At 43.8% G+C, this 17,494-nt stretch overlaps 1 protein-coding gene across 4 annotated transcripts in view; it reads left to right on the top strand.

Moving 5' to 3' along the window:
- ppp3cca (protein phosphatase 3, catalytic subunit, gamma isozyme, a) overlaps positions 1–17,494 on the top strand; it is an 83,056-nt gene that overhangs the window by 19,577 nt on the left and 45,985 nt on the right. For all 4 annotated transcript variants that reach the window (XM_064971246.1, XM_064971237.1, XM_064971252.1 and 1 more), the window contains exons 2-3: positions 1,167–1,364; positions 4,815–4,939. In XM_064971246.1, the coding sequence (XP_064827318.1) occupies positions 1,167–1,364; positions 4,815–4,939 (323 nt within the window). The remainder of the gene's footprint in view (positions 1–1,166; positions 1,365–4,814; positions 4,940–17,494) is intronic.

A 17,494-nucleotide genomic window follows, 5' to 3' on the forward strand; every position in this document is an offset into this window, starting at 1 on the left:
TTAACGGACAGCATTGAAATTGCCTGCAATGACAACAAGCTCAGTCCGATGATGCTGTGACACACCGCCCCAGACCATGACAGGCCCTCCACCTCCAAATTGATCCCGCTCCAGAGTACAGGCCTCTGTGTAATGCTCATTCCTTCGGCGATAAACGTGAATCCGACCATCACCCCTAGTGAGACAAAACCGCGACTTGTTAGTGAAGAGCACTTTTTGCCAGTCCTGTCTGATCCAGTAACGGTGGGTTTGTGCCCATAGTCCCGTTGTTGCTGGTGATGTCTGGTGAGGACCTGCCTTACAACAGGCCTACAAGCCCTCAGTCAAGCCTCTCTCAGCCTATTGCGGATAGTCTGAGCACTGATGGAGAGAATATGCGTTCCTGGTATAACTCGAAGTTGTTGTTGCCATCCTGTACCTGTCCCGCTGGTGTGATGTTCGGCTGTACTGATCTCGTGCAGGTGTTGTAAAACGTGGTCTGCTACTGCGAGGACAATCAGCTGTCCCTCCTGTCTCTCTGTAGCGCTGTCTTAGGCGTCTCACAGTACAGACATTGCAATTTGTTGCTCTTGCCACATCTGCAGTCCTCATGCCTTCTTGCAGCATGCCTAAGGCACATTCATGCAGATGAGCAGGGACCCTGGGCATCTTTCTTCTCGTATTTTTCAGAGTCGGTAGAAAGGCCTCTTCAGTGTCCGTAGTTTTCATAACGGTGACCTTAATTGCGTACCGTCTGTAAGCTGTTAGTGTCTTAACGACCGTTCAACAGGTACATGTTCATTCATTGTTTATGGTTCATTGAACAAGCATGGAAAACAGTGTTTAAACCATTTTACAATGAAGAGCTGTTTAGTTATTTGGATTTTTACAAATTATCTTTGAAAGACAGATTCCTGAAAAAGGGGTGTTTCTTTTTTTACTGAGTTTGTGGTTTGCCAGCACAAATGAGCAATCTGTAGAACACTGTCAGACATAATGCATTGTAGATCACTGCACTCTGACTCATGGAGGTATTAAAGCTAAATGCAAGAGAAATCTCTGTGGGTGGGACCCAGTGGACCTAGGTTGTACCAAAGCCCTGCTCAAAAGTAGTGTACTAAATAGGAAAAGGGTGCTTTTTTTGGGACACATCCTTAATATTGTTTACCCTCTTTTCCCCTGTCAAGCCGTGCCATACCCTCCCCAGCAGCGTCTCTCTATGAAGGAGCTGTTTGAGGATGGCAAGCCCAACGCAGAGACGCTCCGCACCCACCTAGTGAAGGAGGGCCGGCTGGAGGAAGATGTGGCCCTCCGGGTCATCAACGACGGTGCCAACATCCTGAGACAGGAGAAATGCATGCTGGAGGTAGAGGCACCCATCACAGGTAAAGGAGGAATAGTACTTTATTAGTCCGTTTGAGACATACAGTGGGGAGAACAAGTATTTGATACACTGCCAATTTTTGCATGTTTTCCTACTTACAAAGCATGTAGAGGTCTGGTAATTTTTTTATCATGGGTACACTTCAACTGTGAGAGACGGAATCTTAAACAAAAATCCAGAAAATCACATTGTATGATTTTTAAGTAATTAATTTGCATTTTATTGCATATTTATTGCACATTTTATTGAAGCATGAGGTCTGATACCAACAGGCTCAGAGACAGTTTTGATCTACAAGCCATAAGACTGCTGAACACTTGAACTGGACAGACCACCTGATCTGATTCTCCACACGTTAGCAAGCACACACACTCATTCATGCTACACACATCAACTGCTGCAACCAGACTTATGATTGCTAAACACTGCACAATTTAAATAATTTCCCCAATTTCCCCTTCCCCAAAAGACATGTAAATATTGGACTATAAATTGTGCCTTCCTGTATTACATTTTTGTGCATAAGTGTACAGTTGAAGTTAGAAGTTTACATACACTTAGGTTGGAGTCGTCATAACTTGTTTTACAACCACTCCGCAAATTTCTTGTTAACAAACTATAGTTTTGGCAAGTCGGTTAGGACATCTTCTTTGTGCATGACAAGTCATTTTTTCCAACTATTGTTTGCAGACAGATTGTCACTTTTACCCAGTGGGTCAGAAGTCTACATACACTAAGTTGACTGTGCCTTTAAAAAGCTTGGACAATTCCAGAAAATGATGTCATGGCTTTAGAAGCTTCTGATAGGCTAATTGGCATAATTTGAGTCAATTGAAGGTATACCTGTGGATGTATTTCAAGGCCTACCTTCCAACTCAGTGCCTCTTTGCTTGACATTGTGGGAAAATCTAAAGAAATCAGCCAAGACCTCAGAAAAAAAATGTAGACCTCCACAAGTCTGGTTCATCCTTGGGAGCAATTTCCAAACGCCTGAAGGTACCACATTCATCTGTACAAACAATATTACGCAAGTATAAACACTATGGGACCACGCAGCCGTCATACCGCTCAGGAAGGAGACGTGTTCTGCCTCCTAGAGATGAACGTACTTTGGTGCGAAAAGTGCAAATCAATCCCAGAACAACAGCAAAGGACCTTGTGAAAATGCTGGAGGAAACAGGTACAAAAGTATCGATATCCACAGTAAACGTGTCCTATATCGATATAACCTGAAAGGCCGCTTAGCAAGGAAGAAGCCACTGCTCCAAAACTGCCATAAAAAAGCCAGACTACGGATTGCCACTGCACATGGGGACAAAGATTGTACTTTTTGGAGAAAGGTCCTCTGGTCTGATGAAACAAAAATAGAACTGTTTGGCCATAATGCCCATCGTTATGTTTGGAGGAAAAAGGGTGAGGCTTGCAAGCCGAAGAACACCACCCCAACCGTGAAGCACGGGGGTGGCAGCATCATGAGGGGGTGCTTTGCTGCAGGAGGGACTGGTGCACTTCACAAAATAGATGGCATCATGAGGTAGGAAATTATGTGGATATATTGAAGCAACATCTCAAGACATCAGTCAGGAAGTTAAAGCTTGGTCTCAAATTGGTCTTCCAAATGGACAATGACCCCAAACATACTTCCAAAGTTGTGTCAAAATGGCTTAAGGACAACAAAGTCAAGGTATTGGAGTGGCCATCACAAAACCCTGACCTCAGAACTGAAAAAGCATGTGCGAGCAAGGAGGCCTGCAAACCTGACTCAGTTACACCAGCTCTGTCAGGAGGAATGGGCCAAATTCACCCAACTTATTGTGGGAAGCTTGTGGAAGGCTACCTGAAACATTTGACCCCATGTTAAACAATTTAAAGGCAATGCTACCAAATACTAATTGAGTGTATGTAAGCTTTTGACCCACTGGGAATGTGATGCAAGAAATAAAATATGAAATAAATCATTCTCTCCTATTATTCTGACATTTCACATTAAAATAAAGTGATGATCCTAACTGACCTAAGACAGGGAATTTTTACTTGGATTAAATGTCAGGAATTGTGAAAAACAGAGTTTTTAAATGTATTTGGCAAAGATGTATGTACACTTCCCAACTTCAACTGTATTCTATTCTACTGAGGCTTTTACTTTATGTTCGTACTATCCTTTTATTATTTCTTATTGTTGTTTCATTGTTGAGAAGGAACCAACTCATGGGGCAGCAGGATAGCCTAGTGGTTAGAGCGTTGGACTAGTAACCGAAAGGTTGCAAGTTCGAATCCCCGAGCTGACAAGGTACAAAATCTGTCGTTCTGCACCTGAACAGGCAGTTAACCCACTGTTCCTAGGCCATCATTGAAAATAAGAATTTGTTCTTAACTGACTTGCCTAGTAAAATAAAGCTGAACACCTGATCTCTCCATTGTTTTACTGCACAAGTGAAATAGAATGGTGAGAACGCAGGGATTAGACTGGTTCCATCAGGGTTTTATTTTTACATTTATTTTACCAGGTGAGTTGACTGGGAACACATGCTCATCTACAGCAACGACCTAGGGAATAGTTACCGGGGAGAGGGGGGTGATTTAGGTTACCGGGGTGGTATGAGGGCCAGATTGGGAATTTAGCCTGGACACCGGGGTAAACACACCTACTCTTACGATAAGTGCCATGGGATATTTAGTGACCACAGAGAGTCAGGACACCCGTTTAACGTCCCATCCGAAAGACGCCACCCTACACAGAGCATTGTCCCCAATCACTGCTCGGGGGCATTGGGATAACGAAACATTTACCAGTGGAAAGGGTGCCTCCTACTGGCCCTCCAACACCACTTCTAGCAGCATCTGGTCTCCCATCCAGGACAAACACTGCTTAGCTTCAGAAGCAAGTCAGCATTGGGATGCAGGGTGGTATGCTGCTGGCTAGCCTGCTCCCTCTGGCCTACACACATGCTGAGTGAGTGAGGATAGTACATGCACAACTCTTTCTCTGGCACCCAGCAGACAGACATTCACATAGTGCCCAACCAGGCCCAGAGTAAACACAGCACATGTCTGGGCACTATGCCATGGTACCACACAACTGTTAACTGTATCTGTTGACAGAAGGTGTTTTTTGAGTGGACCCATTTTGCTGGCCTGAGTTATGGGTGTCATCAAATGCCTTTGAACTGAACTCCCAGTTTCACACAGCTGTCCTTACTGTCCAGCTTAGCATATCTGTTCTGCACCATGCTAGTGCTCACACACAGCCTCAATCACATGCAAATAGGGCCTACATGTCTTCGCTGTATATGAATAGATTACTTTGTCGTAGACAGAATTGGGTAACTCTGAAATTACTCTCACTCTTGTGCATATCAAAGTATTGTCATATCAGACGATGTCTCTCCTGTACTAGAGGATAATGACCCATTTGTCTCCTTCCCTAACCGTGTTGTTTGTTTGTCCTTAGTGTGTGGAGATGTCCACGGCCAGTTCTTTGACCTAATGAAGCTGTTTGAAGTGGGAGGCTCGCCCAGCAACACACGTTATCTTTTCCTTGGAGACTACGTAGACCGAGGCTACTTCAGTATTGAGGTGATTCTACCCTACTGACCCAATTTCCCCCTCTCCTTGAGTCTGCCAATGAAAAAGGATCATCGGAATTGGGGTGAAGCGGAGGAGTGAATAAAAAGTTGGGGATCAGGTTTGGTGACTGCTTGGTGAGTCTATTCCAGAGCACTCAAAGGGAGAAGATTAAATACGATTGGCCTTATTTAGATCCTGCTGCAGGAGGAATTTCCCTGTGTTGTGTTTGAAGGCGAGCAAAGCAGCAGAGGTACACTACCGTTCAAAAGTTTGGGGTCACTAAGACATTTCCTTGTTTTTGGTCCATTTAAAATAACATCAAATTGATCAGAAATACAGTAGACATTTTTGATGTTGTAAATGACTATTGTGGCTGGAAACGGCTTTTAATAGAATATCTACGTAGGCGTACAGAGGCCCATTATCAGCAACCATCACTCCTGTGTTCCAATGGCACGTTGTGTTAGCTAATCCAAGTTTATCATTTTAAAAGCCAAATTGATCATTAGAAAACCCTTTTGCAATTATGTTAGCACAGCTGAAAACTGTGGTTGTGATTAAAGAAGCCTTAAAACTGGCCTTTAGACTAGTTGAGTATCTGGAGCAACAGCATTTGTGGGTTCGATTTACAGGCTCAAAATGGCCAGAAACAAAGCACTTTCTTCTGAAACTCGTCAGGCAATTCTTGTTCTGAGAAATGATGGCTACTCCATGCGAGAAATTGCCAAGAAACTGAAGATCTGATTCAATGCTGGGTACTACTCCCTTCACAGAACAGGAGACAGAACGCGTCTCCTTCCTGAGCAGTATGACAGCTGCGTGGTCCCATGGTGTTTTATACTTGCGTAATATTGTTTGTACAGATGAACGTGGTACCTTCAGGCATTTGGAAATTGCTTCCAAGGATGAACCAGACTTGTGGAGGTCTACAATTTTTTTTTCTGAGGTCTTGGCTGATTTCTTTAGATTTTCCCACAATGTCAAGCAAAGAGGCACTGAGTTGGAAGGTAGGCCTTGAAATACATCCACAGGTACACCTCCAATTGATTCAAATGATGTCAATTAGCCTATCAGAAGCTTCTAAATCCATGACATAATTTTCTGGAATATTCCAAGCTGTTTAAAGGCACAGTCAACTTAGTGTATATAAACTTCTGACCCACTGGAATTGTGATACAGGGAATTATAAGTGAAATAATCTGTCTGTAAACCATTTTTGGAAATATGACTTGTCATGCACAAAGTAGATGTCCTAACCGACTTGCCAAAACTACAGTTTGTTAACAAGACATTTGTGGAGTGGTTGAAAAATAAGTTTTAATGACTCCAACCTATGTAATGTAAACTTCCGACTGTATAACATGGTGATGTGTGTCTGGCCCTGCTGGACTAGTGTGCCATGTTTAATTTAGACATCTCTCGCTCTCTGTATTTACCTCTCAAGCCCATTGAGGGGCATCCACTCTGCTGTGCTCTCACGTGGAATTATGTCATGTCTGAACGTGGCTCAGGGTCAAGTTTGTAAGTCTTTTGTTACATCACATAGTCAAAACCAATAGCTGCCATTTTAGTTCGTGGTCATACTTTTGTTGCTCTTCTCAAGGCAGAGTATGTGAATTGGGGTCAGTGTCCTCTAGTTAGTTAGCTAGATTATTCTGGGTAAACTGGGTGTGTAGACCACAAAAATGGCCTACAGTGCCTTATTAAGAAAGTATTCACACCTATTGACAATTTTTCGTTAAAGTGGAATTAAAATGGATTTAATTATTTTGTCAACGATTACACCAAATACTCATTTGAAACTGGAAGAAAAACTATAACGTTTGTAAAATATATAACACTATCCTGCTGACCAGACCGCTCGCGTGCGTGCGTGCGTCCACCATCGAGCGCATGTTGATTTTGTCCACCCACACCAGACGCGATCAGGACATGCAGGTTGAAATATCAAAACAAACTCTGATCCAACTATATTAATTTGGGGACAGGTCGGAAAACATTTATGATAATTTAGCTAGCTAGCTTGCTGTTGTTAAATAATTTGTCCTGGGATATAAACATCGGGTTGTTATTTTACCTGAAATGCACAAGGTCCTCTACTTGGACAATTAATCCACAGATAAAAGAGTAAACGGAGTACTAGAAATGAAATCTCTCCTCCTTCAGGCTGTTTCTTCTTTGGACTTTATATGGCAGTTGACAACCAACTTTAAGGTGCACTAACTAGACTGGAGTGTGGACCTCAGTTCATCTTTCAATCACCCGCGTGGGTATATGCTTCTATAAACCAATGAGGAGATGTGAGAGGTGGGACTTGCAGCGGTTCTTGCGTCACAAATATAACCAAGTTCTATTTTAGTGCCTTGCTATGCAGACGCTTCTTCACGTGCGCGAGCATTGTGGGTGCAATGATTGAGTAACATTTATTTTGCTATGCGAGCAGTGTGGTCAGCATGTAATATATCTTGATTTGACAAGTATTCAACCCCCTGAGTCAATCAGTATATCTTAGAATCACCTTTGGCAGTGATTTACAGCTGTGAGTCTTTCAGGGTAAGAGCTTTGCACACCTGGATTGTACAATATTTGCACTATAAAAAAAAATATTCTTCAAGTTGGTTGTTGATCATTGCTAGACAGCCATTTTGTATTAATTTATTATGGATCCCCATACTTTTTCTGGGGTCCAGCATAATTAAGACAGTTATATACAATTAAAAAAACATTACATTACATTTCACAATAGATTAAGTGTGTGCCCTCAGGCCACTACCCTCCTACCACTTATCTACAACACAAAATCTATGCTATCGTGTGTCTCTACACAGTCCCTATTTAATTTAATTTAATTTTTTATTTTATTTAACTAGGCAAGTTAAAACCAGGGTCTGTGGTGAGGCCTCTAGCACTGAGGTGCAGTGCCTTAGAATGCTGCACCACTCGGGAGCCCTACTGTTCGATAAGGTGTGTTTTTATATATATATATATTGTTGCTTTGTTTACTGATTCCATGAGTTTCTTGATGTGGAATAGAGTTCCATGTAGTCGTGGCTCTGTAGTACTGTGCACCTCTCATTGTCTGTTCTGGTCTTTGGAAATGTGAGGAGACCTCTGGTGGCATGTCTTGTGAGGTATGCATGGGTGTCTGAGCTGTGTGCTAGTAGTTTAAACAGATGATGAAGTCAGTCTCTCCTCTACTTTGAGCCAGGAGATATTGACATTAATAATATCAATGTTAGCTCTCTGTGTACATTTGAAGGCCAGCCATGATGCCCTGTCTGGGACAATTGTAATTTTCCTAAGTCCCTCTTTGTGGCACCTGACCACACGACTGCGACAAAACAACACCCTGTAGGACCTGTCTTGTTGTTAGTGTTGAGCAGCGTTTTATTATGGACTGACCTCTCCCCATCTTAGCTAATGTTGCATCAATATGTTTTGTTCATGACAGTTTAAAATCCAGGGTTACTCCAAGCAGTTTAGTATCCTCAACTTGCTAAATTTCCACGTTATTCATTAAAAGATTTAGATGAGGTTTAGGGTTTAGTGAATGATTTGTCCCAAATAGAATGCTTTTCATTTATGAAATGTTTAGGACAAACTTATTTCTTTGCACCCATTCTGAAACGAACTGCAGCAATGATTTCACGTGCTGTGGCAGCTAATGTGTTGAGTCATCAGCATACATGGACACACGTGCTTTAATCTGAGCCAGGTCATTAGTAAAGATGGAAAATATTAAGGGGCCTAGATAGCTGCCCTTGGGAATACCTGACTCTGCATGGATTGTGTTGGAGAGTCTTCCATTAAAGAACACCTTGTGTGTTTTGTTCAGACGGGTAACTCGCGATCCACGATATAGCTGGGGGTGTAAAGCCAATAAGTTTATCCAGCAGCAAATTGTGAGTAAATCTAACATCCCGATTCTCGAGCTGCAACACCCAGACATGAACGGAGTTTGTCACTAAGCTAAGGACTCTGGGACTAAACGCCTCCCTCTGCAACTGGATCCTGGACTTCCTGACAGGTAGCCCCCAGGTGGTAAGAGTAGGCAACAATACGTCTGCCACGCTGATCCTTAACACTGGGGCCCCTCAGGGGTGTGCACTTAGTCTCTTCCTGTATTCCCTGTTCACCCACCGCTGCGTGACCAACACAACAATGGTAGGCATGATCACCGACAACAATGAGACAGCCTATAGGGAGGAGGTCAGAGAACTGGCAGTGTGGTGCCAAGACAACAACCTCTCCCTCAATGTGAGCAAGACAAAGGAGCTGATCGTGGACTACAGGAGAAGGCGTGCTGAACAGGCCCCCCTTAACATCGACGGGGCTGTAGTGGTGTGGGTCGAGAGTTGGTCCGTGTCCAAACATACCAAGACAGTCGTGAAGAGGGCACGACAAAACCTTTTGTCCCTTAGGAGACTGAAAATATTTGGCATGGGTCCCCAGATCCTCAAAAGGTTCTACAGCGGCACCATTGAAAGCATCCTGACTGGTTGCATCACTGCCTGGTTTGGCAACTTCTCAGAATCTGGGGCGGCAGGGTAGCCTAGTGGTTAGAGCGTTGGACTAGTAATCGAAAGGTTGCAAGTTCAAATCCCCGAGCTGACAAGGTCGTTCTGTCGTTCTGCCCCTGAACAGGCAGTTAACCCACTGTTCCTAGGCCGTCATTGAAAATAAGAATTTGTTCTTAACTAACTTGCCTAGTAAAATAAAGGTAAAATTTAAAAAAAAATCTGACTGTGAGACGCTACAGAGGGTAGTGCGAACGGCCCAGTACATCACTGGGGCCAGGCTTCCTGCCATCCAGGACCTATACACTTGGCGGTGTCAGAGGAAAGCCCATAAAATTGTCAGAGACTCCAGACTTCTTTTTTGTTAATAGACTGTTTTCTCTGCTACTGCATGGCAAGCCGTACCGGAGTGCAAAGTCTAGGACCAAAAGGCTCCTCAACAGCTACTATTTACATTGACACCCCCCTCTCCCTCTTGTGCACTGCTGCTACTCGTTTGTTTGCTACCTATGCATAGTCACTTCGTCCCTCACCTACATGTACAGATTACCTCAACTAGCCTGTACCCCTGCACACTGACTCTGTACTGGTACCCCCTGTATATAGCTTTGTTATTGTTATTCTTATTGTGCTACTTTTTATTATTACTTTTTATTATTACTTTTTATTTTAGCCTACTTGGTAAATATTTTCTTCTTCTTGAACTGCACTGTTGGTACAGGGCTTGTATGTAAGCATTTCACGGAAAAGTCTACTAAAAACAAAATCTAATTTATTTGTCACATACACATGGTTAGCAGATTGTTAATGCGAGTGTTGCGAAATGCTTGTGCTTCTCGTTCCGACAATGCAGTAATAACCAACGAGTAATCTAACCTAACAATTCCAAAACTACTACCTTATACACACAAGTGTAAAGGGATAAAGAATATGTACATAAAGATATGAATGAATGATGGTACAGAACGGCATAGGCAAGATGCAGTAGATGGTATCGAGTACAGTATATACATATGGGATGAATAATGTAGGGTATGTAAACATTATATTAAGTAGCATTGTTTAAAGTGGCTAGTGATATATTTTTTCCATCAATTCCCATTATTAAAGTGGCTGGAGTTGAGTCAGTTTTTTGGCAGCAGCCACTCAATGTTAGCGGTGGCTGTTTAACGGTCTGATGGCCTTGAGATGGAAGCTGTTTTTCAGTCTCTCGGTCCCTGCTTTGATGCACCTGTACTGACCTCGCCTTCTGGATGATAGCGGGGTGAACCGGCAGTGGCTCGGGTGGTTGTTGTCCTTGATGATCTTTATGGCCTTCCTGTGACATCGGGTGGTGTAGGTGTCCTGGAGGGCAGGTAGTTTGCCCCCGGTGATGCGTTGTGCAGACCTCACTACCCGCTGGAGAGCCTTACGGTTGTGGGCGGAGCAGTTGCCGTACCAGTTTGAGTGCTTTTGGTGACAAGCTGCATTTCTTCAGCCTCTTGAGGTTGAAGAGGCACTGCTGTGCCTTCTTCACAATGCTGTCTGTGTGGGTGGACCAATTCAGTTTGTCTGTGATGTGTACGCCGAGGAACTTCAAACTTACTACCCTCTCAACTACTGTCCCATCGATGTGGATAGGGGGGTGCTCACTCTGCTGTTTCCTGAAGTCCACAATCATCTCCATAGTTTTGTTGACGTTGAGTGTGAGGTTATTTTCCGAGGGCCCTCACCTCCTCCCTGTAGGCTGTCTCGTCGTTGTTGGTAATCAAGCCTACCACTGTAGTGTCGTCCGCAAACTTGATGATTGAGTTGGAGGCGTGCATGGCCACGCAGTCATGGGTGAGTACAGGAGAGGGCTCAGAACGCACCCTTGTGTGGCCCCAGTGTTGAGGATCAGCGGGGTGGAGATGTTGTTACCTACCCTCACCACCTGGGGGCGGCCTGTCAGCAAGTCCAGTACCTAGGTGCACAGGGCGGGGTCGAGACCCAGGGTCTCGAGCTTGATGACGAGTTTGGAGGGTACTATGGTGTTAAATGCTGAGCTGTAGTCGATGAACTGCATTCTCACATAGGTATTCCTTTTGTCCAGATGGGTTAGGGCAGTGTGCAGTGTGGTTGAGATTGCATCGTCTGTGGACCTGTTTGGGCGGTAAGCAAATTGGAGTGGGTCTAGGGTGTCAGGTAGTGTGGAGGTGATATGGTCCTTGACTAGTCTCTCAAAGCACTTCATGATGACGGATGTGAGTGCTACGGGGCGGTAGTCGCTTAGCTCAGTTACCTTAGCTTTCTTGGGAACAGGAACAATGGTGGCCCTCTTGAAGCATCGGGGAACAGCAGACTGGGATAAGCATTGATTGAATATGTCTGTAAATACACCAGCCAGCTGGTCTGCGCATGCTCTGAGGGCGCGGATGGGGATGGCGGCTGGGGATGCCGTCTGGGCCTGCAGCCTTGCGAGGGTTAACACGTTTAAATGTTTTACTCACGTCGGCTGCAGTGAAGGAGAGTCCGCATGTTTTGGTTGCGGGCCGTGTCAGTGGCACTGTATTGTCCTCAAAGCGGGCAAAAAAGTTATTTAGTCTGCCTGGAAGCAAGACATCCTGGTCCGTGACGGGGCTGGTTTTCTTTTTGTTATCCGTGATTGACTGTAGACCCTGCCACATACCTCTTGTGTCTGAGCCGTTGAATTGCGACTCTACTTTGTCTCTATACTGATGCTTAGCTTGTTTGATTGCCTTGCGGAGGGAATAGCTACACTGTTTATATTCGGTCATGTTTCCGGTCACCTTGCCCTGGTTAAAAGCAGTGGTTTGCGCTTTCAGTTTCACGCGAATGCAGCCATCATTCCACGGGTTCTGGTTTGGGAATGTTTTAATCGTTGCTATGGGAACGACATCATCAATACACTTTCTAATGAACTCGCTCACCGAATTAGCGTATTTGTCAATGTTGTTGTTGGAGGCAATGCGGAACATATCCCAATCTACGTGATGGAAGATTGGAGCGTGGAATCAGATTGGTCGGGCCAGCGTTGAACAGACCTCAGCGCGGGAGCTTCTTGTTTTAGCTTCTCTCTGTAGGCTGGAGGCAACAAAATGGAGTCGTGGTCAGCTTTTCGAAAGGAGGGCGGGGGGGGGCTTTATATGCGTCGCGAAAGTTAGAATAGCAATGATCCAAGGTTTTACCAGCTCTGGTTGCGCAATCGATATGCTGATACAATTTAGGGAGTCTTGTTTTCAGATAAGCCTTGTTAAAATCCCCAGCTACAATGAATGCAGCCTCAGGATATGTGGTTTCCAGTTTTCAAAGAGTCAAATTAAGTTCGGTCAGAGCCATCGATGTGTCTGCTTGGGGGGGAATATATATGGCTGTGTTTATAATCGAAGAGAATTCCCTTGGTAGATAATGTGGTTGATATTTGATTGTGAGGAATTCTAAATCAGGTTAACAGAAGGACTTGAGTTCCTGTATGTTGTTGTGACCACACCACGTCTCGTTAACCATAAGGCATACACCCCCGCCCCTCTTCTTACCAGAAAGATGTTTGTTTCTGTCGGCGCCATGCGTGAAGAAACCAGCTGGCTGCACCGATTCCGTTAGCGTCTCTCGAGTGAGCCATGTTTCCGTGAAGCAAAGAACGTTAGTCTCTGATGGCCCTCTGGAATGCTACCCTTGCTCGGATTTCATCAACCTTGTTGTCAAGAGACTGGACATTGGCGAGAAGTATGCTAGGGAGTGGTGCGCGATGTGCCCGTCTCTGGAGCCTGACCAGAAGACCGCTTCGTTTCCCTTTTTTACGGCGTCTTTGTTTTGGGTCGCAGGCTGGGATCCATTCCGTTGTCCTGGGTGAAAGGCAGAACACAGGATCCGCTTCGGGAAAGTCATATTCCTGGTCGTACTGATGGTGAGTTGCTCTTCTATTCAGTAGTTCTTCCCGACTGTATGTAATGAAACCTAAGATTACCTGGGGTACCAATGTAAGAAATAACACTTTTAAAAAACTGCAGAGGAACGCAAAGCGAGGCGGCCATCTCTGTCGGCGCCGGAAGTCGGGCGTGTTGTATTCAGAGCATGTGGCAAATAAAGTTTGATTTGTGTTAACGTACATGGAGATTAATACACCATTATTCGGTGTAGCACGCCGTGTCTGCCGCTCCTCCTGTTTGTTTTGATGCTGAGTTTGCCCACTGTCAGCTGTACGTAAACACATGGACACATCCCTTTTCAACTCTGTGTGTCGTGGAAAGTTAAACACTAATTGTTTGAAGTTAACATTATCGAAAATAAGAAGGACATTCAGTGGGCTCTAAATTGCCAGCAATTCACGCGCATTTGCTAGTGAAAGAAATTAAATCCAAATACGAAAATAACTGGTGTGTTATACATTTTAATTCTGTGTCCCGTTAGTTGTATTTTCCACATAACATTACGAGGATCGTAAGACTGTAACTGTAGTTATCACCCATGTCACAAAAAGTATAATTTAATATAAACATCTTTGAGTCAGGGGTTTCGAAAGACTTCACTGTAAGGAGTGAATGAATGAGTGTCCGGTATTAGCTATAAAGGCAATGCTTCTAAAATGCCTTTGTACTTGTTTTTGAGATGTTATCAATTTCCAAAATCTGAAATGTATGCACTGCAAAGAAATACAATAGGCACCTTTACATAGGCTGAAACACCAGACTGTTCAGATTCCCTTTGCGGTAGCCTACTTAAGCTTTGTGTTGCCAGTTTGTGATCTGCGGGGTTAAAGTACCTCAATTCAGCAAGTGTTACATCTCCTATTTCTCCGCCCGTGTCTGGTACTCTAAAAAGTTGGACAGGGTTGGCAGGTTTGCCACTGGTGTAGACTAGTTTTATTGTGTATGCTTCTAAGTAGGGTTCAATGGTTGTCTGTCTGTTTGTATGTGAGGAGACTGACTGTGCGTGCATTAAAAGAGAGTCTCGCGTAGCGAAGTCTGAGGCCCCCTCACTGAACCAGCTGTCTTTGTATAATCAGGCCTCCACCTCTGTGACAGACCCACAGACTATCCACCCTCAAGACTGCCTGTGTGTCTGGAATCTAGTGCATCAGTGGTGAGAGAGCAAGATGGTGGTGGGTTTTGACCCTAATGAGCTGTAGCACTTCTTAGACAGCCCTGCTGCTGATAGGTCCAAATGGCACTACAGGCCATTTGGCTCTGGTCAAAAGTAGTGCACTATATATGGCATCCATGTTGAGTGTAACGTATTACAGTAATCAGATTACTTTAAAACAGTAATATAACGTGTCACTTTTTAAAATTGGATAATATAATTAGTTACTATTTCAATTATACTTTCAGAATCATATCTCTGCCAGTGCGTTATATATCCTCAGTGGCCAGTTTTAGGTACACTCATCTAGTACCGGGTTGAACCCCCCCCTTTGCCTCTGGAACAACCTGAATTATTCTGTGGATTTAAACATTGCTCAGTTGGTATCAAGGGACCTAACGTGTGCCAGGAAAACATTACACCACCTCCACCTCCACAACCGAAGCCAGGACTCGTCGGACCAGGCAATGTTTTTCCACTCCTAAATTGTCCAGCGTTGGTGATCGCGAGCTCACTGGAGCCGCTTCTTGTTTTTAGCTTATAGAAATGGAACACTGTGTTCAATGACAGTCTAGGAACAGTGGGTTAACTGCCTGTTCAGGGGCAGAACGACATTTGTACCTTGTCAGCTCGGGGATTTGAACTTGCAACCTTCCGGTTACTAGTCCAACGCTCTAACCACTAGGCTACCCTGCTGCCCCGGGGCCCGCCTGTTAGCTTCTCCTTCATCCTCTCATCATTGAGCTGTTTTCAGCCACAGGACTCCCGTTGACTGGATTTTTTTTTGTCGCATAATACCCCATAATGACAAAGTGAAAACAGGTTTATAGACATTTTTGCAAATGTACATAAGCATTCAGACCCTTTTGCTTTGAGACTTGAAATTGAGCCTAGGTGCATCCTGTTTCCATTGACCATTCTTGATGTTTCTACAACGGGATTGGAGTCCACCTGTGGTAAATTCAATTGATTGGACAGGATTTGGAAAGACACAACTGCCTATATAAGGTCCCACAGTTGACAGAGCAAAAACCAAGCCGTGGGGTTGAAGGAATTGTCTCGAGCTCTGAGACAGGATTGTGTGGAGGCACAGATCTGGGGAAGAGTACCAAGAAATGTCTGCAGCATTGAAGGTCCCCAAGAACACAGTGGCCTCCATCCTTCTTAAATGGAAGAAGTTTGGAACCACCAAGACTCTTCCTAGAGCTGGCCACCCGGCCAAACTGAGGAATCGGGGGAGAAGGGCCTAAATTCAGGAGGATGACCAAGAACCATATGATCACTCTGACAGAGCTCCAGAGTTCCTCTATGGAGATGGGAGAACCTTCCAGAAGGACAACCATCTCTGCAGCCATCCAGCAATCAGGTCTTTATGGTAGAGTGGCTGATTGAAGCTAATCCTCAGTAAAAGGCATATGAAAGCCTGCTTGGAGTTCGCCAAAAGGCACCTCAAGACTCTGACCATAAGAAACAAGATTCTCTGGTCTGATGAAACCAAGATTGAACTCTTTGGCTTGAATATCAAGCGTCATGTCTGGAAAAAAACCTGGCACCATCCCTACGTAGAAGCGCGGTGGTGACGGCATCATGCCGTGAGGATGTTTTCCAGGGACTGGGTGTTAGTCAGGATCAAAGTAAAGATGAATAGAGCAAAGTACAGAGCTCCTTGATGAAAACCTGCTCCAGAACGCTCAGGACATCAGACTGGGGTGAAGGTTCACCTTCCAACAGGACAACAACCCTAATCACACAGCCAAGACAACGCAGGAGTGGCTTCGGGACAAGTCTGAATGTCCTTGAGTGGCCCAGCCAGAGCCCAATCAAGCTTCCCTGGAGAGACCTGAAAGTAGCAGCGACGCTCCCCATCCAACCTGACAGAGCTTGAGAGGATCTGCAGAGAAGAATGGAAGAACCTCCCCAAATACAGGTGTGCCAAGCTTGTAGCGTCACACCCCAAACATCTCAAGGCTGTAAACGCTGCCAACGGTGCACTGAGTAAAGGGTCTGAATACTTAAGTAAATGCCATATTTGTCTTATTTTTAATTAATTAGCCAACATTTCTATAAACCTGTTTTTGTTTTATTAGTTGGTGTTGTGTGTAGATTAATGAGGGGAGAAAACAATTTAATCAATTTTAGAATAAGGCTGTAACATAACCAAATGTGGAAAAGTCAAGGGGTCTGAATACTTTCCGAAGGCACTGTATATACAAAGCTCATGCCTTTTCAAGCAACTTTTTTCAAATAATCTTTAGTCTCATCATGCAGCCTGACAATGTATTAAAAATCAAAACATATAGCCCATTTTTTTGTAGAACAACTAAAGTTACATTAATAACTCTAAATTAAGCATATAGGAGTACATATTTCTTTGTTAGCCGCTCAACACAGAATAGCTGCATGTGCGTACTCCCTCATCGTTTGGAGAAAAATATATATTTAAAGTTTTGTTTAATTGTATTCATACGATAATGCCACAGATTATAAGCAAATATTGTATGCTAAAGTAACTGGTGTAGCACACAGTCATTTGGTATAGCCACATCAGGACCTAACATAAGGAAAAAAAAATTCATATCATGTTTCTTTAGACTTGTCTAAAATAAATAATGGATTTATTGTGAAGGTGTAAGCTATATTACATGGATTTATTAGACTTTTTAAAATGGCTTGTAGGCTTTTTGTGGAAGCCAGGAGATGCTAAATGTGTTTGTTAATTAACGGTGAATTACCGTGAGACTGACCGTTATTTGCTTGACAATCACCAGCAGATTAAATTTCATTAAAAATATCACTAAAAATATAACTGCGATTCCATGCTTTCCTCAAGTTGAAAAATATATTATTTCAATTTCATTCAGTTATATTTTACTATAAGCAATATGACGATTAATAGAACTCTTTAATCTGCACAGAAAGTAATTTTGTAACGTAGCACGTTACTTTGAAGTAATGGGTAATATGAAGCTTTAGGAAACAAATTCCA

This window comes from Oncorhynchus masou, chromosome 1 (genome assembly GCF_036934945.1).
Source record: "Oncorhynchus masou masou isolate Uvic2021 chromosome 1, UVic_Omas_1.1, whole genome shotgun sequence".
Classification (NCBI taxonomy): Eukaryota; Metazoa; Chordata; class Actinopteri; order Salmoniformes; family Salmonidae; genus Oncorhynchus; species Oncorhynchus masou.